At 35.0% G+C, this 23,363-nt stretch overlaps 1 protein-coding gene across 1 annotated transcript; it reads right to left on the bottom strand.

Annotated features, from left to right (window-relative positions):
• Nucleotides 1-377: 377 nt before the first annotated feature.
• On the bottom strand, nucleotides 378-12,054 carry LOC146160208 (serine beta-lactamase-like protein LACTB, mitochondrial). Its single transcript, XM_083383920.1, has 9 exons — nucleotides 11,641-12,054; nucleotides 7,223-7,343; nucleotides 5,014-5,204; nucleotides 2,633-2,783; nucleotides 2,296-2,461; nucleotides 1,401-1,539; nucleotides 1,172-1,219; nucleotides 750-839; nucleotides 378-670 (listed from the first exon to the last, which is right to left on the bottom strand). Exons 1-9 carry the CDS (start codon nucleotides 11,755-11,757, stop codon nucleotides 389-391), a joined length of 1,305 nt encoding a protein of 434 aa, XP_083240046.1. The 5' UTR covers nucleotides 11,758-12,054; the 3' UTR covers nucleotides 378-388.
• Nucleotides 12,055-23,363: the final 11,309 nt, after the last annotated feature.

Here is a 23,363-nt window from a genome sequence, read left to right as displayed (position 1 = left end):
ATGTTAAATATAACAAGTGGTAAAAAAACAAAAAGACATGCTAAAAAAATTGCGCTAAATAGTAGGTCCACATGTGATATTCAGTCGGTAGTATTAAATAATTATAATAATAATAATCAATATTATTAATTGACCGAATCTGGGTAGAAATATTACGTTTAGGCAAAAGGCAGTCGAATGCTTTAGCCTTGAAATTTTTAGAAAAAATGTATTAGCACATCTTATGGTGCATCTGCATGCTTTAGAATTCCAGCTGACGATGTCAGTAACCCCAATGCCGTTGTCCACAGTTTAATCGAAATCGCAAGTAATATACGTATTAAAAACATTTACAGTAATAACAAAAAAAATGGTGAAAATTAGACTGCCACAAAAAAAAAAACAGGCGTTAAACACCGACCGAAACCGAACGTTTGTTGGGCGCTAGATTATGGTTAAACCCCTCGCTCGTAAACTCGCGGGCAATTTGTCGAGCTAGTGGCGTCAGGTCGACATTTCCGATGTTAGTGACAACGGCAACACAAATCCCTCGGACTTCAAAGTTGGAATGATTTTGGTCCGCTGGCGACAATTCTTCCCCTGGAATAATGAGCAAAATGCTGGAAGCCCCAACTGCGCCTCCAGTATGCGACACTTCAAAATTTGATGGAGGACAATAACCGATTGTTTCCTATTGCAAGAAAATAAATACATTTTTTAACACCTGAGCATTTTTAGATCTTATTTTCTATTGCTTTATAATTTCTCACCTTTTGTGGACAAACATACCAACCCATTCCGTATTTATTGTCACCATTTTCACTGCTAGATACAGCAGCTACCCTCCACAAATCCTTTACCTATTAAAATGGGAAGAAATCGGTTTCTTACATACATGTTTTTTGTTAGTTTTATTATATACAAAGCTAGCAAAAGTGTCGTTTATTAAACTTGCAGTATTTTCCTTTCAGAAAGATTGAAGGGTAAATTTTAAATTACCTACTGCTTAGGCAAAATTAAACCACTTAATGCAATACAACCATTCTCCACTTTGTTGAAATTTACTGATTTCTTGTAAAATAATGAACAATATTTGATGGCAATTGGAGTGCAATGGATTAATAGAAAAACTCGTTTGATACCAATCTAAGCGGTACAAAAAATAAGTATTTTTCATTTTTAAATTACTTACTGTCTGTCTTTTGAGCAAGCCGTTGACGGTATCATGGCAACTCCGTTTCTTAATAACAACATTAGGAATCATTACTTAAAACGTTTAATATTTTCAAACACTGTCATAGTGTTTTTAAAAAATCTAAAAAGGTGACAAAACAATAATGTAATTTTGTTTTTAGAATTTTGTTGAATTATTCACATGAATAAAATGTAAATTAATATTATTGTTCTAAACAAATCAACACCTGATAGCTGTACATCATTATATCACCAAATCGAACGAGGTCAATAACAGTTGAAAGAAAACCTCCACCGGCCCACTTGTAGGAACAGTTAACATAGGGTGCATTTTCTAGTATTCCTTTTTTATTTCTAACGTAATACCTAAAAACAGGAAGAAAAATACCTGTAGTGTAAATGGCAATACAGTTGTTTAAACTAGGAAACAATTATCTTCTTGAATTAGACTATTTTGATGCCTTAACACAGTGGTTCTCAAACTGGGGTCCGCGAGACAATTTTCTGGGACCGCGAAGCATCTAACAAAAAATCAAAACGACGCTCCTAAAGAAGAAAACCTCTTGTGCAAAAAAAAATGGAAAACCTACTTTTCCAAAAGCAAACTGATTAGTTGTTCATTCACGTTATTGTACGCTTTGAGTTGAATTGTCTATTGTGACGTCATAGTATTGCATTGTGCTGATGAGAGTTACGTTTTTACAGCTTGCTGCGCAGTCACTGTGAGCTGTACGGTCACGGTTTTAAAACTGTTCGTGATTGCTTCACTCAAATTGAGTGATTCGTTAGAGTTAACATAGCCGAGCTGATAGCAAAGAAGCAAGTGCACCCAGCCCATTGATACCATTAAAAACAAATGTTATTTTGTGTATATTTTTAAGGGACCGTGGGCAATTTAAAAAGTTGCTGAGGGACCGTTGGGCAATTTTTTTAAAAAAGTTTGAGAACCACTGCTTTAACAAATAATCCTATTTCTCAGTTTGAAAAAGTTTTGTGAATTCTGTGGCCCTAATACTATAGATTTAAACATAATTCTGCTCCAAATCAGATATTGTATTTTTACTATTTTATTTATGTTATTGTGTGTTAACATTTGTAAGCAACTTTATGTGTTGCGAATACCTCGACCTCCCATATATTATATCATGGTTGGTATCTGGAACTGTTGATGTCATTCCAGATTCCAGGAAAAATTGTTTCATTAATGAAAGAAACTTTTTCCCTGAAGCCTTTTCCATCGCAGCACTGATCAGTGTGTAGCCATGAGTGGTGTACAAAAATTGGTCTCCTTTGATGGAAATTTTAAGTGAAATTCTACAATAAACAATTGAAGACAGACCATAAAACTTTAAACACTAAGATTAACAATGATTTATTTATCTATAACAAATTTTAGTAGTTTAATATTTAGTAGATTTCAAAACAGTGATTATACAATCCTTTTATAAAACTAGTTTACCTGGTTTATGAAGTAATTCATCATCTTTAAACATATCTAATGAATCAGTTAAAGCTTTATAATGCTTTGTTGAATAAAATTCAGCTCTGTCCTTTTTGTAATGTCTGATGCCAGATAAATGTGATAAAAGTAAACGAAGTGTAATTTCCACCTAAACAGAAAAGTTAAATACTTACATCCTATTATATTATTTACTAAGCAACAGAAGAAAAAATCAGCCTAAAAATAAATATATATTGTTTTAAATAAGGCTCCAACAATCCACATAATAAAACAATGTAATAAGTTTTCATTTTTATAGACAGAATAATTTACACATTTATGCAAAAGGAAGAACAATGAGGTTAATAACAGGGGTGTATCCAGAAACTCAAAAAGAAGGAGTCCCGAAATTTCAATTTAGAGAATTTCCCTATTTTCTGTCTGACGTTAATGAATAATGACGTCATGAAATTGTGACGGTGTGACATCATAAAATAGTGATTGTAATGACGTCATAAAAAATAATCAGATACATCCAATTACTGTCCAGCAAAAGCAAACCATTAATACACAAAGTGAACGTGTGAAAAACCATTAGTGTGCAGAAAAACTAAACATAAAGACTTTTTGGTAGACAATGTTTAGACCAGTGGTTATTAACCTTTTTTCAGCCGTGACCCCCTTTGGTAATTTTCTCATGCCTTGCGCTCCCCTATGAAAATATTTCGACATTTTGCAATTAAATATCACTAAGAAAACAGCGAAGGGTGTTGTTGGGAGTGCAAAGCGCGAAAAATTTTGAGTTTTATTTGGTCGAATTGGCTAAACTGCAACCGAAGAGGCGTTTTGCATTGGGCACACAACAAATTGCGCGAGCTCGACACATTGATTTTATCAAGCTGATTTTGACGAACGTGTTGCGAGGGCATTTACTCCACATTTGTAAGAGTTGTATGATGTCGAGCGCAAAAAATGTCAAGCGCAAATATTAAACATTGCGTTATCGTGTTTCAAAAGATGTAACGACACACAATACAACGGCAATATTGCAAAAACAATATATATAGTTTCGCGCAAAAAAAGTTTGACTCCCCCTGTTGCTATAGCCTGTTATCATAAAATATGGATGAAAAATAGTCCGAAAGGGCGATAGCTTTTATCGTTTATCTATAAGGCGGTGATACAGTGGATTTTCTAAAAAGGAATTAGAAGATTCGCGCGCGAAATTTTTTTGCAGTTTTAATGTTAAAGTTGGCAAAAAACAGAGTTTGTATGTAGGAATTATGCCTAACCCTAACGAAACCATTAAAATCACTGCAAAAAGTTAAAATATTGAAGTCGAGCTCGCGCCCCCCTTAGAATTGCTTGGCGCCCCCCCCCCCCCGGTTAAGAACCACTGGTTTAGACTATAAGCAGCACAGTTTCCTAACCTCTGTGTATGGGACTACGCTAAATTACAAGCACTGAGCGCAATTTGCCACCCGCAATACTAAACTAACAATCATTTTTCCTGGGTTTTACTAGACAAAATAAGTTTTGTCAATTGCACACTAACCACATGGTCTTAGGATATGCTTATAGAGAATAATTATACAGTAACATCATTACATAAAAGGCGACTTTGAACAGTCACAGTAAGCCATTCTTTAAGAGAATAAAAAAACAGCCAATGTTGCTACACCAACATTGGCGTTTTGCGTTTGAATTTGTTTTCGCATTAGTTTAAGACGCGTGACTCATTTACATTGAAAACATTGCAGCTTCGGACAGTGAGTTAAACCCTGACAAAAACGATTAAAAATAGATAATATTACTTACGAATTGGGCGTAAAACAAAGAAATTAAAAAAAACGTTTTTATAGTATGTTATAAGTTATACAAAATATTATCTGAGCAGAACAATAAGATTAGAACTCATGCTTTTCTAAATAGGTATTATTAACGTTTAAAATAATAATATATAAGCGTTATACCCCCTATATGTTGCACTGAACATGTGAAAAATAGAAATCACCTTGACCCCTGCAAGATAAATGTCGACCTTAATTCCTGATCAGTAACAACATTAAGATCTGGTTACTGTGTATGACCTGAATTGCTAGCTTTGCTAGATTATTTTGCTGATACCCCCCTGGATACGACACTGGTAAATAATGTGACATACACATATAATTATAAATTACTACGTAAATAGAATTCCGTAAAAAAAAGAATAACTCACGCTATTGTGGTGATAAAATATTTTGATAAAAGAAAAACTTCACTGTATAACAAACTTTAAAAATAGGTTTTACTTCTACACAACAATTGTTTTCAGTTTGTAAAAATAATTTAATAAACAAAACTAGGGTAGAAAGTAAACCTGCATGTAATTTTCACTTATTTAGTATAAGGAATACCTTTTTCCCCTCAAAATTCTTTTCTGGAAAATCGTTAACATATGCTTGAATCGGTTGGTCTAAATCCACAATATTGTTTTCCACCATTTTTCCGAGTACCGCAGTAGTAAAAGACTTGCTAATACTGGCAACACGTAACAGTGTGTTAGGGTGCATTGGAACCTCATTTTCAACATCAGAAAATCCAAATCCTGCAGATCAGAAGGAAAATAATTAATCATTATACTATAGGATAATTACATGAAAAGCTGGTGTTGTAAACAAGTCAATTCCAAGACATGTCATTGACATAAAAGTAAACTGTTAAACATTAAAAATCGGTAAACTCGTCCGATTATGTGCAACAATTTACCTAATAACTAACCCAAACGCAATATACTAGAGATAGACTGATATATTGGGTTACCCATAATATCAGCCGATATTTGGCTTCTATGGATATATCGGTATCAGTGAATGTAGGCAGATACTTTGGCTGATATTTTAGTACAAAAATATGATATAATTTTTCCTGTACAAGAAACAACTTATCTATTTAAACTATTTTTAACAAAAAAATTGGGTTTAAGCATTACGACAAGTTAATATGCAAAATAACAGTTTTAAATAAAAGTATATAAATAAAAATGTTATTTGGGATTTATTTTTAATAAAATCTATCGGAATCGTTTGACAAAATTGTAAAAAAAACGGATATCATATTGATAAAAAAAACGATAGCAGTCGATCTCTACAATATACAGCAATAAAATTGTTTAATGTGCACAACTTGATATACATTTTAATGAAAAACATTTAATTTAATCCCAAGATATTTGACAAAAATGACTTGAGCCAAGTCAAGTCCATTCAAGTCAAAAGACTTTTAAAGTCAAGTCAAGTCATTTGAAAACAGTGACTTAAGTCCATTAAGTCAAGTCAATAACAACACTGTGGAAAGGTGCTGTGTTGCATACTTTTGAATAACTCCATAACAGTGTGTTGTTAATTTCCTAGAAAATTAATATTTTGGGTCTCACTAATCAGGGTTAATACTTGGATAGGCATGAATCCCTCCTAAAACCTAGACCAGGGGTCTGCAACCTTTTGTATGGAGTGTGCCAGTTTAAGAATGATTTTAAAATATCAACAACTCGCATGCCAAACATTTTTCTATGTTTGGTTCTGTACTGGCAGCAGGGCTCCGGAGTCGGTTGAAAATACCCTAGTCTTACTCCGGCCAAATGTGCAATTTCAGTTTAGAATTTTGGTACTGCTCATGCGCACATGCCAAATTTAGTGTCAGATCATTCCCTAATTTAGGAATGATCTGACATCTAATTTTGGGCCCCTAAACCGGCTGAAAAACAACAACATAATACTGTGCCCACTATTTATTTAGAAGACAGAAGTGTTAACTATCAGTTTCGCTTTTAGCTTGGTTTCTCAGTCGCACAAAATCACATGTTCTTACTTTTAATTTAGAATGCCCTGCTTTAACGCAGTAAACATCACACCAATTTTAGGGCATTGTGACGTTATACGAATGGTTAGTCGTTATTAGTCGTAAGCAACAAGCTTAACGCCCACAAAAATATTGTTAAATACAATAGATAGGACACTATAATTTGTGGCACGAACTGGAAATTTGTGTAAACATTTAGTTAGCGCTAGTGTTGGCAATGTAATTTAATGTTAATGATGAGGTGGTTGATGTAATGCACTTTCTTAAGGTGGTATAACGTGCATGTTAAATCAATTGGCGTGCCCTGAAAAATCATATCGCATTCCAGTTTTGGCACGCGTGCCAGTTGCCGACCCCTGACCCAGACCATAATTAAACTGACTAAATTGTGGCAATAGGGAAAATGATACATCACTTCACTGTATTCATTTAGAGACAGTATGGGTAATTTTGTTATCTTATTTCTAGATAGAACGATTGGTATTGTATTGTGTCTAAATGACAAATATTATGAAAAAATATCTCTTATTTTGGTGCTTTATAAACACTAAAAATGAACATTTAATTTTTTTCCTTGTTTTAACAAAATCAGTGTTTTAAGTTGATTTCACAATAAAAGATTTACTACAAAATTACACCAGAATAGACATTTAACTAGTAAGGTAAACTGCATCATAGTTTGTTTTGTCATGCAAACAAGAAAACAAAATAACAGTAGGTTTATATGAAGATAAATTTGACTGATTGATCGAGTCATTCTCCCACCTTCGCTCCATACATTTTTGCCATTTTTGCTGACTGCCACAACCATCCCTGGGGCTCCAATCTCTTGAATCTTTCGAACAACCAACTTTCTGCAGTGCTCTTTAGCAGTGCTAAATGTTTTCTGTAATTTTAAAACAAAAAGTTTATACAAGTGTTTTTTAACCTTTTTAGGCATAACTAAAAGTCTTATCTGTGGAAACAGTGGTGATAAAAGTGGTAACCTCATAGTAATTAAGAAAGAACATTTTCAGAAATAATGCCAAAGTTAAATCATGATATAAGGTTATGAGAAAAGTAACATAAAACTAGATGAGGTTGCCACTGTGGTATATTTTGTCAGGGTATACTCAAGTGTTACATTTGCATGGGTATTATGTGAGGAAGTATTTTGTATGAGTTTATTAGCGTTAGTGGGTCGTTATAAATAGCTTTATTTACCGGGTAAAATTTTAAATTTTCGGTCAAGTGGTCCAACTGAAAATTGAGTCTAAATACATAAGGAGAAGGCGGTTAAATAATTTTGGCTATTCCCTCTAGAAGGTTTATAGCATTGCTAATATTACTTGGTTAGGGCATGAGTTAGTAATTGGGCTCTATAGCTACGATTAGGGATGTCCGATACTACGGCACTTTAATCCGATACCGATACCAGATATTTTTGACAAAAAGTATTGGGAACCCATCCCAGTCAAGTCTTCATTTCAAGGCACTTCACACCAAAATCTTTGGTGTCTACAACCAAATTTTGGGATGTGCAGGTGTGCAATTATGTTTTTGCATACCTTAGTTGGAAATTTTACCTAAACTTAGATTTATATTTAAGTGCACAAAAAAACAATTAAGGTGTGCACACAAATATCTTTAGAAAAATATCAGATGTGCACCTGCCACAAAATGCCTGGATACCAATGACAGCATAACTATGTTTAAAAAAACAAGTAGTTCAAATTTATGTGAACAGAGATATTTTTTCAGGTTATTAGGACAAAATTTGCTACAGATTTAAAAAGTTTCATTCATTAGTAATCTACCTTTTTTAAAAGATTGATAAATTTCAATTTATTTCAGAACAATGGTGACATGCCAAAAATTGAAATAAAAAAGGATCGTCCATAGTTGCCCGGCACAAGACTGTTAGGTCATCTAAACAGCTGCTCCCTGGCTGTGATTCAACTTGCCAGAATTTTACCAAAAAAAGGTGAAACACGATGTATTACAAATATAATTATTCGCAAAAGCATGACAAACAAAAAATACAAAACAAAATACATAATATTAAAAACAAAAATTAGCGTTGATTTTGAAACATGATAACACTTTTCTGCTAAGCCAAAACCCCATTGCGAATAAATTGTATGCTTTAAAATAATCATTGAAATGCAGAACTGATTGCACTCAGTGTTTTTTTTTTTCTTATCAAAAAGTTCAACAAGTTTGTGTTATTTTCTTATCTAAAATACTTTATTATTATACCTGTTTCGCAGATAACCTAATGAACCATTTTAACTGCCAGGGTTTGTTTTGATTTTGTGTTCACGTTCCCTTGTGTTAAGAGTTCAATAACATTAGTTTAATTGCCCTAATAAAAGACTTACTATGGTAATAATTTTGTTTTATCTCCAAATTTTCCTAATGTTTACTACCTTAAAATTATATTACAAAAACATTAGGGTTGGGCATTTGACCAGTCAAACAAAATCCGGTCAATTGACTGGTCAAATACTTGTCAAATGGGTGAAATAATATACATACTAACAAAATTTAATTCAAGTTGAAAATAAACCTTGATTTTAACTTTAAATAAAATATATAAACGTTTTAACTCCAGTGGTTTGTAAAACAAAAACAATTATTATTTAAACAGCAATAAGAATCTTTGCAAAACCATGCCCATCTTGCAAGCAATACACTAGCAGTTCCTGTAGTAATTTTTACCACTACTTGTCATGTCACGCTTACGTCATGCTGCACATAATACACATACGGGTCGGCTACTGTGTAAAAAAGGGTTTTCAAAATTTAAAAACACGTAAATGTATCAGTAAAAAATTAATTTTACTCCTCATTACAACTTTTGTCACTATCTAAATCAGTGGTTCTTAACCGCAAGTCCGTGTCAACTTTCCTGCCGGTCCGCCAAATATATTACAATTTTATATCTCAATTGCAAAATGCAAGATGTTGAAGGCTTGTCTATCAAATTTAGAACTTTTTTTCAGTTCCGTAATTTGCAGTATTGTGACATAACATAGAGTTGATGTTCTACTTTAGACTTTATCAAACGTGCTACAATGCTGCAAGTGTTGTGCCCAACTGTTTAAAAGTGGGTTACAGCCTGTTAAAGACTTAAAATTTAAGACCAGTTTTATGTAAAAGCTAAGAAAACTTTTAGTTGAATACTTTCATCGTAATTACATTTTGGTTTGGTCCACCGGTCCGTAAGTTAAAAAGGTTGAGAACCACTGATCTAAATCATCGCAGTTATCACCAGTATCTGATTTAGTATCCACTGAAGACAAGGGATTTGGTTTTTTGAAATTTCTAAGTAGCTTGAGATTGTGGTATACACTCTGACTGCATTCCATAATTTGTGGCTGCCAAAGATTTACGAAAAAAATTTTTTCGGTGAAAAGTAGGACGATATATATGCCAAAAACGACAATTCCGGTCAGATATAATGCCAAATAATGTTGCTGTATTGATTTTGGGCAGGCATTCCACGCCAAACATCTCTGGCGGGAAGGCAGTGGAATGCAATCAAGGTATACACCAATGAGTAATTTCCATTTATGACAAACACAATTTTATCATATACGATTGTGATGTCACACTAAAAAAAGCCAATGAGTTTATACTGTGTGGTGCAACTCATACAAGTGAAAAACAGACTGGGGGACTCAATTTAGGTGAAATGCATTTATTCTAAATCAAACAAAACAAATCTACTTTGCTCTTACAAACACTTAGTTATTACCACAGAACATGTTTTGCATCAGGTAAACCCTACCATTTTTTTTTACGTGTTGGCAGTTTTACTTTGAATTGGCAAGTACTTCTATATTGAGTTGAATTTCCCATTACTGTTAATTGTACAGGTATAACATTCGTATCAGCATATTAAGGATGTACCAGGCTATGCTTCTCCACCTAAGGCATAAAGTATATTATTGGTTGTTTAATTACCCAAATGCAAAAAATTTTCGCGCTTCGCGCAACCTTTGCCCTGATTTTGCTAACTTTATGTGTCTTTGTTTTAAACAAATCTATCCCAACAGGTAATATGTATACTGTGGGACATGTTGCACTGTGACTGTGACAATTTCTATTCAATTTTATTATAAATATTATTATTTCGAGGCTTCGAGCAATATAAATTGGAAATTTATACCAAGAATATTTTTTCGTGCTTTTCAATCTGGTTTTGAGCAGCACGTTTTCACACAAGTTTGCCTTGAAATATATATGTAACACTTTTAAAGCAAGAAAAGCAGACATGTACGTACACCCCCAGGACCCAGGTTGTACCTTCACATGTCCCTTATGTATTCGTTAATGACTTAATATTACAAAAATGTTTGCGCCTATGGCGCGACCAAAAACCGAACAATTTTCGCCAAAAATGCTTGTCACCAGAAGGCTGGCAAGATTCTGCCAGCCCGGCACAGATACAACCCTAGTATCAGAGGAGAGCCGATAACTACCAATTGGCATCAGTAACAATATCATCGGACATCCCAAGTTACAATGTAGCCATTCAGCTGAGTTTGAAGAATTGCCAAAAAACTGCTTCAATACATTTAACAAAAATGAGAAAAATTTACCACTTTTGAACACATATTGAAATTGGCATTACTAACAGTGTCTCTGCAAAAGAACATGAGAAAGAGCAAACAAAAACACACTTAAGTTATTAGCTAGCGTATAGTTAGGATTAGGGTTCCTCTCCGGGAATGTTTTGACTGAAAATTTCCGGGATTTCCCGCGAATTAACGATCCCAAATCCCGGGAATTTTTTTTTAATCCCGCTTATTCGGCAACATAGCAAGTCAAAAAAATTGTTGTTTTTGACTGATATAAAGAAAAAAACCCTGTTTAAGTCGTTGCCTGAGTTGCTTTATTTGCGTTTACTTGCGGTAAAACTTTAAAATTAAATTTATTCAATAAATTTCTTCTACCAAAAAATTGAGCTTTTTTAAAATAAAAAACAAATAAGGGTGCCGACTGTAATACGAGAAGGTCTTGTAAGATTGATAAAATAATTTTCAACGTCATAATAACGTAATTTTAGGTATAATTTTTTGCCGGGCATCCCGGGATCCCCGGGAATTTGCATTTTTAAATCCCGTTTCCCGGAAGTGAAAAAATCCGGGAAAAAAAGGAACCCTAGTTAGCATAGTTACGATAAACCTACGACTTACCTGGTAACTTTGAGAAATGGAATCATCATTCGGTTGACTAGGTACTGCATTCAAATTAGAATGGCCTATTGAAACTACACCGAGGAGGCGTGCCGAAAATTGCCACAACTTTACCATTTTAGACAACCGTTACAAGGTAAGGCCCGTTTACACTACAGCTGCAGTGAGCTGCGCTGGGCGTAAAAATCGCGACAAAACGTAATGTTTTTCTATAGCTGCACTGGGCTTGAGTTTAGCAAAGCGTGAAAATCACCCCGAAGCGTATTTTTTTCCAGCTGCACGGGGCTTGAGTTCAGCAAAGCGTAACTTTAAGCTAGCTGCAGCTGCTGCACGGGGATTGAGTTTAGCAAAGCGTGAAACGCTCGCCACAATAGAATTTAAATGCAAATAAACATCCTGGCAGGATTTTTTCATTTTTTGTGTTTTTTAAATGGTTTTTTCGTTTAAATGATTCCAAATATATTTGAAAAAATTAAATATGATGTAATAAAAACAATACAAAATTTTACTTAAACCAATATTTTTTTTACATAAACCAATTTAATGATGTATCATATAAAAATTATATGGAATATTTCTAAATCATGCAGTTTTTTTAAGTTTCGGCATCGCTAGTAGGCATTCTCAACGTTTGTTCGGGACATACTTCGTAGTTTTGCAAGAAACGATTTTTAGGAAAAAAATAGAAATACAACACTTTCCCAACAATAGTTTTTTTCAAACTTTCGACATTTCTAGAAGAAATGTTCGTTAATCAAACAACAAAGTGAAAAAAGTGACCCCATAGCTGGTTAACCCAACATAACGATTTATAAGAGGCCAATTTCCGCTTTTTTCATATTACGAGTTTTTTAAGCGTAAAAAGAAGGCTATTTTAATTTTAAACTTTCCGAACAATACAGTTTTTTTCAAACTTTTAGTAGTTCTAGAAGAAATGTTCGTTATTCAAACGACAAAGTCAAAAAAGTGACCCCATACCAGGCTACCCCAACATAATAAATTGTTCGGGGCCTATTTTCGCCTTTTTCATGATATGAGTTTTAGACGTAAGCTAAACAGAAGGCAATTTTTAAAAACTTTCCGAACAATAGATTTTTTTCAAACCTTCGGCATTTGCAGACGAAATGTTCTTTATTCAAACAACAAAATCAAAAAAGTGACCCCATACCTGGTTACCCCAACATAACGAATGAAATAAACTAAAATAAGAACTTTCTATGCATAAAAATGGAAATATTTATTTTTCTTTAAAAAAATGCTTATAAACGCTTTATGTGGTATCCGTATCAAAAATCAATTTAAAAATAGGCAAAATTTGAGCGAAATAAATTCTAAAAAAATCCTGCCAGAATGACAATGGTGTATAATTTATATACTAATCATAATTGATTCATAACCTCCATAAGTAGACTAATACATATTACACCTATAAACAATAATAGTCGCCTTTAGAAATTCCAGAGGAGGCAAGTGCCCCCCCCCCACACATTGGCTCTCTGTGGGGGCCGTGCCGGATTAACTAAGTGCGGGGCCTGTGTTAGATTGATCTGATCACCGGGAGTAATTAAATATTTTATGAATTTAATCTACATTCCACAACAAAAATGTCCAATGTAATGCTTTATTTGCAACAAATATAAAAGTTCAACAATATTATTTAAATGTCTTTTCGACGCATTTTGATTTCTGCAATTTTGGCAATCATTTCGGATGAGTTTAGTGACTTTAGAACGTCATTTTCAATATTCAAAATAGTTAAATAGTGTAGTTGCTCTTTCCCCATTTGTGTTTCCCTATTTTCAGATGGTTTTTTAATTAACTTTAATTTTGAAAACGATCTCTCTCCAGTATAATTAGTTACCATCATACATAGATAAATACGTAACAAATTGTCAATGTTAGGAAACGTGTTGTCAATATTGTTTTCTTTGGTCAAAGCGTCTTCGATTTTGGAAGACGCTTTGACCAAAATCGCGTCTTCGATTTTGGACAATTCTTCTTGTTCTTGTTGTTTGGTAGTCTGGCACTTGAGTCAGCTTCGCCTGCGCCTCTGACTCAAACATCGCGTCTTCGATTTTGGACAATTCTTCTTGTTCTTGTTGTTTGGTAGTCTGGCACTTGAGTCAGCTTCGCCTGCGCCTCTCACTCAAACTTAGCGAATTGTTCTCTAAAAGTCTGTAGGTATTCTGCCAAAGAGGCACACAATGCTAAGGCAATGTTGAGGTTTTGCTGCTTTGATTGAAGAGAAGCTTGAGTTTCCTGAAAGCGCTCGAGTACGCTATTCCAAAAAAACAATAAAATTCCAGTTTCGAGCAACTCCATTTTATCGAGAGTCCATTTGCCTGTTGTCGACATTCTGGCTGTTTCTCTTGGTCTTTCGCAAGTTTCTCCAATGCTTCCTTTATAAAAGGATAATGTTCTTTAATAACCTTAATGGCATCAGCTCTTGCGGACCATCGTGTTGCAGAGAGCCTCTTTGGCACTCAACCACCTGAACGCTCCAGAACGGACCACCGGTGTGTTGAAGCAGCAAAGAATACATATATATTTTCAACGAAGTCAAAAAACTGAACTGTTTCTGGACACGATTGTGCAGCGCATACACCAACTAAATTCAACGAATGAGCATAGCATGGAACATATTCTGTAACAGCACTAAATTTTCTTTTGACAAGTTCCTGTACCCCGTTATATTTCCCGCTCATGTTGGACGCATTGTCATAACTCTGTCCACGGCAATCGGCAAGATTGATACCCTTCTCACTGGTGTACAGCACCAGGCTGTCGAAAATCTCCTGAGCAGTATGGCCCTCCATTGGCAGAAATGCAAGAAACCTTTCCACGGGCCATGTTGGCTTGACATATCGTACTGTGAAACAAAGCTGGTCCGTGTGAGCAATGTGCGGGTTGAATCTAGTGATATGGAAAAGTATTTAGCTTCCTTCAGTTCCCTGACGATTATATCTTCAGCTGCTTTTCCCAATGTCTCGACTACCTCTTCGCAAATAGTCTTTGATAAGTAGGAAGTGTGTCCTTTTCCACGATTGGCATGCATCTTGATGTGTTGGCACAAGAATGGATCTACAGTTGCAATGAGCTCCAACAGTCCAAAATAGTTTCCGTTGTTAGGAGATCCTACTGTTTAATCTGTTCCTCTGAAGGCCAAACCTACTTTCACATAAGAACTTCATGACATTAATGATCCTCTCCAGTAGGGAACCCCAGTGTTTCTTCTCGTCCTCAAGTTGTTTCGTCAGGGCGGCATCAATTTTTCTCCATCTTTTCTGAGATTGGTCGGGTAAAGGACCCCAGCTTTGTGCATCGAACTTGTCTCGTGTCTCTGTATCAGCTGCTGTGCATGCTTCCAGGCATTAAAACCTTCACAAAATACGTTCAATTCAGTGTTGGATAAGGCTGCTAGTTTGCAGGTAAAACAATACAGATTGCCTTTGGTCTCGCTGTAGCATAACCACTCCCTTAGCCGCTTTTCACTTGTAGATTTATGCACATGTGTAAAATATTGCTTTTTATAAAATCTATTGTAACCCTCAGCCTCATAGAATCTCATTGATTTGGTAAAGTCACTGTTCATTTGCTGACATTCTGAACTGCCCCTTGCTGCCAATTTCTTTTTTTATTCATATTCAAGAACTAAAGGCCACTCCCCCAAGTCATTGGATTGAGCTGCCAGATGTAGAACCTTAGATGTTGGTAAGTAGGAAGGCTGTTGAGTTTCCATTTCCTTGGTTGGTTCCTGTTGTTCTTGCTCGGTAGTACCTGAGCTTGAGCAAGGCTGAAGTTCCAGCATGCTAGCATCCTTATGAAAAGTTGAGCTCACAGCAGATGGTAACGGAGAAGAAAAAAAGATGTGAGTTTTGGCAATTTTTGCAGAAATTTATGTGGCCGTTCTGATGCCTCTCTTTTTCTTTTATCTTTCTCTGCCCGGAAAGATATTTCCTTCCCATATCTCTGTCTCGTGAAGTCATTTGTGAAGTAGTCTCATAAGAGTTAGCAGTAATCTACTTAACAAAAATTTCACTGAATCTACTAATACGATCAGTTTACAGTTAGCCTGACAACATAAACTTAAAGTACAGCAGACCATAGGAATTACTGTAGCCCTTCGGCTGACACCCAACCATTCAATCAGCTGGCCAAGTTTAATACAAAAGGTGCTATAGTTGTCTCAATGTTGCACTGAATATGTGAATAATAGAAATCACCTTGACCCTTGCAAGATAAATGTCGACCTTAATTCCTGATCAGTAACAGCAAAATAATCTAGCAAAGCTAGCAATTCAGGTCAGACACATTAACCAGATCTTAAAAAGATATATATATATTTCGCCAACTAAGGCATCGTCAGTATATCTTATTCAAATAGAATCTCTATTTGAATAAGATATACTGACGATGCCTTAGTTGGCGAAATATATATATATCTTTTTAAGATCTGGTTAATGTGTCTGACCTGAATTGCTAGCTTTGCTAGATTATTTTGCTGTTAGTTGTCTCAATTACGAAATAGCTAGTACTTACTTACAATTTTATCTCAGAAGCAATAGGCTAAATACCGTTTAAATCAAATGCGAAGCTGCCATCCCCTCGAATATTCTCTTAAACAACTAGGACTAGTATCGTGGCCCTTGTCACAATTAGTACCTAACAGTGGTATTTAACATTCTTTTCAGATAAAAAATACCATATTAAACTTGTTTACGACTAAAACCGTTCGTGTTACGTCACAATGCCTCAAAAGTGGCATGATGTTTACTGCGTTAAAGCAGAGCAGTTCGATGTAAAAAAATGCGAGCTAACATGAGTGTTTTTTGTGCGATTGGGAAACCAAGCTGAAAGCGAAACTAATAGTTGACACTTCTATACAGGCTTGAAAAGTGTCGAAGTATTTCCAAAGTAGCGGTCACATTATTGTGTCCGTAAAAGCACTCGATCAAGGCAGTTGCCCCCAGTGGAAATTACTGTTTTTAAAGTTTACAATAATTAGGAATGGACTATATTTTGGGCCTAGTAATTTAAACTTACAAGTTACAACCATAATATTAAAAAAAAAAAAAAATTCTTACCAACTATGTTCGACATTTTTTGCCAAAAAAAAAGATTTGCTCACCAAGCGCGGGGCCTTGTGAAGCGCGGGGCCCGTAGCAGCTGCCACATCTGCCACTATGTTAATCCGGCCCTGGCTGTTAGAACACGCAACCTTTCAATCAACCTGAAATCATCCTTAACAAACGATCTCGGATTCAAATTATAGCAGTCACCTGCATCTGCCCCCAACAAATCTGTTTAGCCCTGCACAGGTAAGCAATCCAGGATTTTGTCTGGTCATATAGGTATGGAAATTTTGACGTCACAACCCATATAAAATAAGTAAATTTGGGAAATAAGCTGTGCACAAATGACTTAGTGCGTACAAAAACAATTAAAATTAAATTTATCGAAAAGTTGCCTTTCTTTTGTTCAAATTAAGTAAAATGTGATTCAGAAGGAAAAGAAGGCATACTTTACTCTTAATCATTTGTTTTGTAGCATTTATGAGCAGTACCACAAAACAGACTTGGACAACTAGATTTATTTTAGCTTTTAAAAATTAAATCAGGATTAAAATTAGAGCATTTTAGTTTTTCTAAATTAGATTAGAATTAGAATTAGGTCGTTTTGAGTTTTCTCAAATTAGATTAGAATTTGAATTACCGAATTCCTTAAATATGAAGTTTCAACTAGAATTTGAACTAGAATTACATTTAATTATTTACAAACAATTTAATTTAATTGCAATTTATTCTTATAAGACCGTGAATGGTAGTTATGTGTGTGCTAATTTGTATGCCTTTTATTGTTTTTTAGACTGTAAAAATACATACAAGACGTTCCAACCAAAAAATTATAATTGAAATTCTGTGTTTAAGCTGAGAAACTAAAAATGCCGTTGGACAAAGTAGCATTTTTGGTAAAATCCGAATTAGATTAGAATTAGACCATTTAAGCAAATCACATACTAGATTAGATTTAGAATTAGCCGCATTTTGCTCTAATTTAATGAATTAGAAAACTAGAATTATCTAGTTGTCCAAGTCTTCCACAAAAGTCGATCACAGGCATGCCACACCTTCAATTGTCATGCATTGTTACGTCACAAACGATGTAGTTAACATAACGTTTGCTATACAATAATGTAGTTTTACTACTTTTAGACAGTTTTTGCTCGAAACGGTTCGCTAGCATTGTTATTTGTGTTCGTTACGGCAGTTAATACAATGACAAAAGCTAAACAAAAAATTCCAACTTTTTTGCCCCTCAAAAATTTTCGGCTGGCTACGCCACTGGCCCAGATGCCCATTCATTGAAAAAATACTAACTCAATTAAACAGTGGCATATAGTAGCCCTATAAGTGTTATTAAGCAAGTTGTCTAGGCCAGTGGCTCTCAACCTTTTTAGCTTGCGGACCGGCAAAATTTTAAAACAAATTTTGCGGACCGGTGGACCTTCAAAAATAAAAATCAAACAAAAAATTAATTACGACAAGACTATGCAACTTAAAAGCAAAGAATGGAAACTTTGATTCAATGAGCAATTTCCTGCTGTTTTTTATAACACGCGTGTTATACGCGTTTCTATTGAAGTCTTTTTTACATACAACTGGTCCAAGTTGACTTTAATCAGCCATTAACTCTATGTTACGTCACAATGCTGCAAATTACGCAACTGGCGAAGTTCTAAAGTTGATGCAAGCCTTCAACATCTTCCATTTTGCCATTGAGATATAAAATTCTATTATATTTGGCGGACCGGCAGGAAAGTTGACGCGAACCGGCGGTTGAGAACCACTGGTCTAGGGCTCTAGGCCATTAACTTGACAACTGTTTAGCAAAACAGATTCCACAGCGTGTTTCAACACTAAGTCAAGGATGGCAAGAATAGTCTGGTGTACCCAGGAACCTTAGTGTGCCTAACATGGTGACCAGTGATATTATTCATTGAAGTTCTTAAATAAGTTTGTACAATACAAAATAATTGTTAGGTAGCGTTTGGCGCGTGATAAGTTAGTCATTTTACAGTGACCTTAAAATCAACTTTTGTTGTGCTATGGATTTTTAATTTTTCCTTTACCATTTTGACGTCATAGGCTTTAAATAGCATACTTGACTCATAACATGACCATGATTATCTGCGGATAAGCAGAATTGATAGACAAAAAAAGGTAATATTAATATCGATGCTTTTAGCGGATGGAGGATTGTTCCAGCCCATGCAGCATACTAACGATAAGGATCTTCATCAAAAACTTCTTCATCAAAAACAAATTTAACTTCAACATAAGACAACCAAGGAAATTTATTAAATGACACCACATAGCGTATGACATTTAATTGACGTCATGTCTTGTCTAAAATAGTCCTCCTTATCGTTATGCTTATTTACAGTAGCCTATAGTTGTTTTTTGAGTTGATAGCTACAGATGCTTTTATAATTACTTTATCTTTAAAAAATAGCATTGACATCACTTGACTTTGGCGATAAGAAACTGCCTCATGTGATGTTTAAACTTTTTTTTCATAAAATTTTATGGCGAATAATGGGGTATAGGAGGCACGAGGTCATGTATACTTTTTGGAATATTTACGTAGATAACAAAAAAAAAACAATTTCGCACGAATATCCTTTCGTAGACTTCGCACGCAATGTGATTTAGCTCGTTTGTTGTAATTTTTTCAGAACAACTGCAATTTTTTAGCGCTTTTTGCGCTAATTTTTACTGTTGTTTCTAAATATAAACATACCATCTGTAGACTAGAGTATAGGCGCCAAAAACATTTAGTAAAGAGACAAAATTGGGTTTAAAAAATGTTCGCGGACAATAATATAGCAGGCCACAGGTCGATATAATTCTATTATGAAAAGCTTGCTTTGTTTCTCATTCATACACATCAATGCCAAACTTTATTACAAAGTCTTCCGCAAAAAAATCTTTAAATTGTCAAACGACGTAGACTCTGTAGAGCAGACCTGGGCAAACTTCGGCCCTCGGACCGGCCCGTCAAGCAATATACTCCGGCCCTTATTTAACATTTTTTTATTTTATAATATTTTAACGAATACAATACTTGTAAGGCATCCTTACTTATTTCCAATCATACCAGCTTGCCAAAACAATGGTATTTAAAGATTCTTTTGAAACAAATCACACGTTGTAGGCTACTATATTTGTAGTCGAGATCTTCATTTTTGGCACGGCCCGCCAAGACATTTTCTGAAAAAAATACTGGGCTGCAGTGAGGTTCGAACTCACGACATCCGGTCAAGCCGGGACCGTCGCTCTACCAACTGAGCTATGCAGGCTCAGAGAGGAGCGAGTCGAAAAACAACCATGCGCCAATACTTGCACATTCTGTTAGTACAAGCAACTTCACATTGGGGGATGATCGGTCCGTATCAATCAATGAAAGACACACACATATGTGTTTAATAACAACTGTGATCTAGCCCCTCGGAAGCTGCTTTATGACCAACGATTACGGCTTCCGTATCAGTAGTACACCGAAAAGCCATCGCAGACTCGCCGAATCTGTCGATCTATGATGCAAGCAGAGCAAGCCAGAAAAACAACTGGCCTGCTGTGAGGTTCGAACTCACGACCTCCGATCAAGCCGGGACCGTCGCTTTACCAACTGAGCTATGCAGGCTCAGAGAGGAGTGAGTCGAGAAACAACCATGCGCCAATACTTGCAAATTATGTTAGTTTCCGAACAATAGTTTGTTTTCAAACTTTCGGCAGTTCTAGAAAAAATGTTTGTTGATCAAACAGCAAAGTCAAAAAAGTGACCCCATACCTGGTTACCGCAACATAACGATTTATAGGGGGCCTATTTTCGCCTTTTTAATGATACGAGTTTTAAGCGTAAAAAGAAGGCAATTTTTGAAAAACTTTCCGAAAAATAGATTTTTTTCAAACTTTCGGCAGTTCTAGAAGACATGTTCGTTAATCAAACGACAAAGTTAAAAAAGTGACCCCATAGCCGGTTAACCCAACATAACGATTTACAAGGGGCTTATTTCCGCTTTTTTCATATTACGAGTTTTAAGCGTGAAAAGAAGGCAATTTTTAAAAACTTTCCGAACAATAGATTTTTTTCAAACTTTCGTCAGTTCTATGAAGAAATGTTCCTTATTCAAACGACAAAGTCAAAAAAGTAACCCCATAGCTGGCTACCCCAACATAACAATTTATAGGGGGCATATTTCCGCTTTTTTTATAATACGAGTTTTAAGCGTAAAAAGAAGGCAATTTTTCAAACTCTGTTTTTATTTATCATTTTTCTCACTTACGACTTGGCACTAGTTTTAAATGCTTTTATAATGGTAATTTACAAAAAATAAACGTTTTTAATAATTATTTGATTTTGTATTTTTTCACAACAAGGAAATTCCCGATTAATTAATAATTTTTCTACTTAACTTTAAGCGCGACAAATAAAGAGAAATTGCATTATTACTTTTGTTATATTAAAACATGCTAAGGAGTTAAAATTAAAACACTCAAACGGATTAATATTTTTGCCTAATTTATTTGCAATCCTTTTTACTACTATACGAATCACAAAGGAAACTTCGGAAAGCGCAACTCGTGAAGTGTCTATATGACCTAATTAAGCCTGATTTTTTGCCGTGCTGTAAAATACCCTTTTTCATATGGTGTTCTCATTCAATCGTGTTTTTATTTGCAACTAACAATGTGCATACTATTTAACAAAACATATGCCATAGAAACGTGCATTATAAATTAAAATGTTTAGTTTGGCCATGTTTCTTTGAAAATGATAGCAACCAGTTGCTTTGATTTTGCGGGGAACAACTGGTCGCATAAGTCATGAGTTGGTATTGAACCCGCAGGCTCCGCTGACCAAACTCAAAACCCGCACAAAAAGAAACACCAGCTTGGTTCATAGAACATTTCCGGTGATCTTTCAGCAGACTCAAATGTCTCATGGACTGTCCTGATTGCCGCCGATCCATTGTAATGTGAAGGTGGGTGTTCTTAGATAGTTGACGGCGCGCGTAGTAATTCTTTTAAGACAGGTAGCTTGGTATGTACGTTGTTATTGGTTGAAGCAAGTAGCGATGTTTAGGGGTTGCTGTCAGGAAACATCTAACACTGTGTTCAACTTTTTTGTCATCAGTTCTTAAGCTACAAAAGCAATTTTTACTCGAAAATTAGATTTAGCGTCAGTTTTTAAAATGTACGTTGTTATTTTGTAAGTTTGATTCTTACGATGCTAAAAAAATTAGAAAACTCTATGGATTGAAAAGTTCTTAAAACCGTCGTTGATTTGACCCTCTAAAACGCTGTTTCGAAAAGTGATAAAACAGGTCAAGCTTAAATCGTTCAGCTGGGCGTTCTAGCTATGGGGTCATCAAAATGACTTTACAGCATTGTTAAATAAGATGTATTCTGCCAATATTGAATAATTAAAAACAATCTATTGTCCGGAAAGGTATTTTATTTGTGTTTACTTTTATGCTGTAGAACCAAGTTATGCCAGAAAATATTATTTTAAATCACAGAAAAATCCTTCCTTGTTTTCCTCTGTAAATATAACCATTACTACATGCTAACATTAAATTCTGGTCGTGCTGCTTTTGAGCAAACAAATAACTTAACTTCAAATGAACTATGCTGATCTACGTCGCTGTCGTTGAATAATAATACAAGCCGCGTAATGCGAGCGGTGGTTACCCCTATGACAAAGCGTCTCGGCGGCGTGTGGCCCAGCGGGATGTGTGCATAGAAAATTCCTAGCGAAGCGCCTTGTTACATTCCTTCAACAATATAGAACTAAGTTTCGCTAATGTATAAAATAGGCCACCCTTAGACCGTTCAGCTGGGCGTTCTAGCTATTGGGTCATCAAAAAGACTTTACAGCATTTTTGACTAAGATGTATTTTAGCAATACTGAATAGTTGAGCGGTGGTTACTCCTATGACAAAGCGTCTCGGCGGCGTGTTGCGCAGCGGGATATGCTCGTAGAAAATAACTAGTGGAAGAGCCTTGTTGTATTAGGAATGAAACCAAACAAAAATAAAAAACATAAAAACTTGCATCAGGCAACCTGTCAATAAATCAATATCGCTACTATGGTGTAAACGAAATTATAAATCGGCTGTTCGGCTGTAATATTGCAGCACCTAATCACTAAAAATAGTGAAAACAAGAATACGTTAACCAGCTTATATAATTGTGAAATAGTTAAATAAAAAAGACTGTGGATTAGAGATGGAACCAATTGTTGAAGTATAAGATAATCTGTGGCGCGACGAATTTCGAACAGTAAGGTGTTATCAGTCAGCTACAGCGACGTGTAGATAGCCGGAATCAGTTATCCGGTTTTTGATTATGTCACCGACCCTGAACCGTTTTACAAAACCACAAAAGATGTTATCACAAACTACATTTTTAAAGTTAAGTTTTATTGTCCAATTTTGGCACCGTTTGCAAAAAAGGTTTTTTTGGCGACATAAATATTTTATCATGCTGGTAAGTTATTCAATAAATTTGAAGCCAAAAAAATAAATATTATCAGATATAAGCTGAAGAAAGAGATATCGTTTTCTTTATATAGAAATAAAAATTGCGCGTTAAGTAATAAAGGTTTTATAATAGGTGGATAAAATAAAATCAAACAAACCAAATTAAGGATTTTCTATA

This window comes from Ascidiella aspersa, chromosome 3, assembly GCF_963924565.1.
Source record: "Ascidiella aspersa chromosome 3, kaAscAspe10.2, whole genome shotgun sequence".
Lineage (NCBI taxonomy): Eukaryota > Metazoa > Chordata > Ascidiacea > Phlebobranchia > Ascidiidae > Ascidiella > Ascidiella aspersa.
The sequence above is the reverse complement of the archived record's forward strand: the minus strand, read 5'-3'. Positions and strand labels throughout refer to the sequence as shown.

Coding starts and splice junctions, on each gene's coding strand:
- LOC146160208 (XM_083383920.1), bottom strand. CDS start 11,757: ATGGTAAAGTTGTGGCAATTTTCGGCACGCCTCCTCGGTGTAGTTTCA. Junction 7,344..11,640: donor CCATTTCTCAAAGTTACCAG/GTAAGTCGTAGG, acceptor TTAAAATTACAG/AAAACATTTAGCACTGCTAA. Junction 2,784..5,013: donor AGAATTTTGAGGGGAAAAAG/GTATTCCTTATA, acceptor TTTTCTGTTTAG/GTGGAAATTACACTTCGTTT.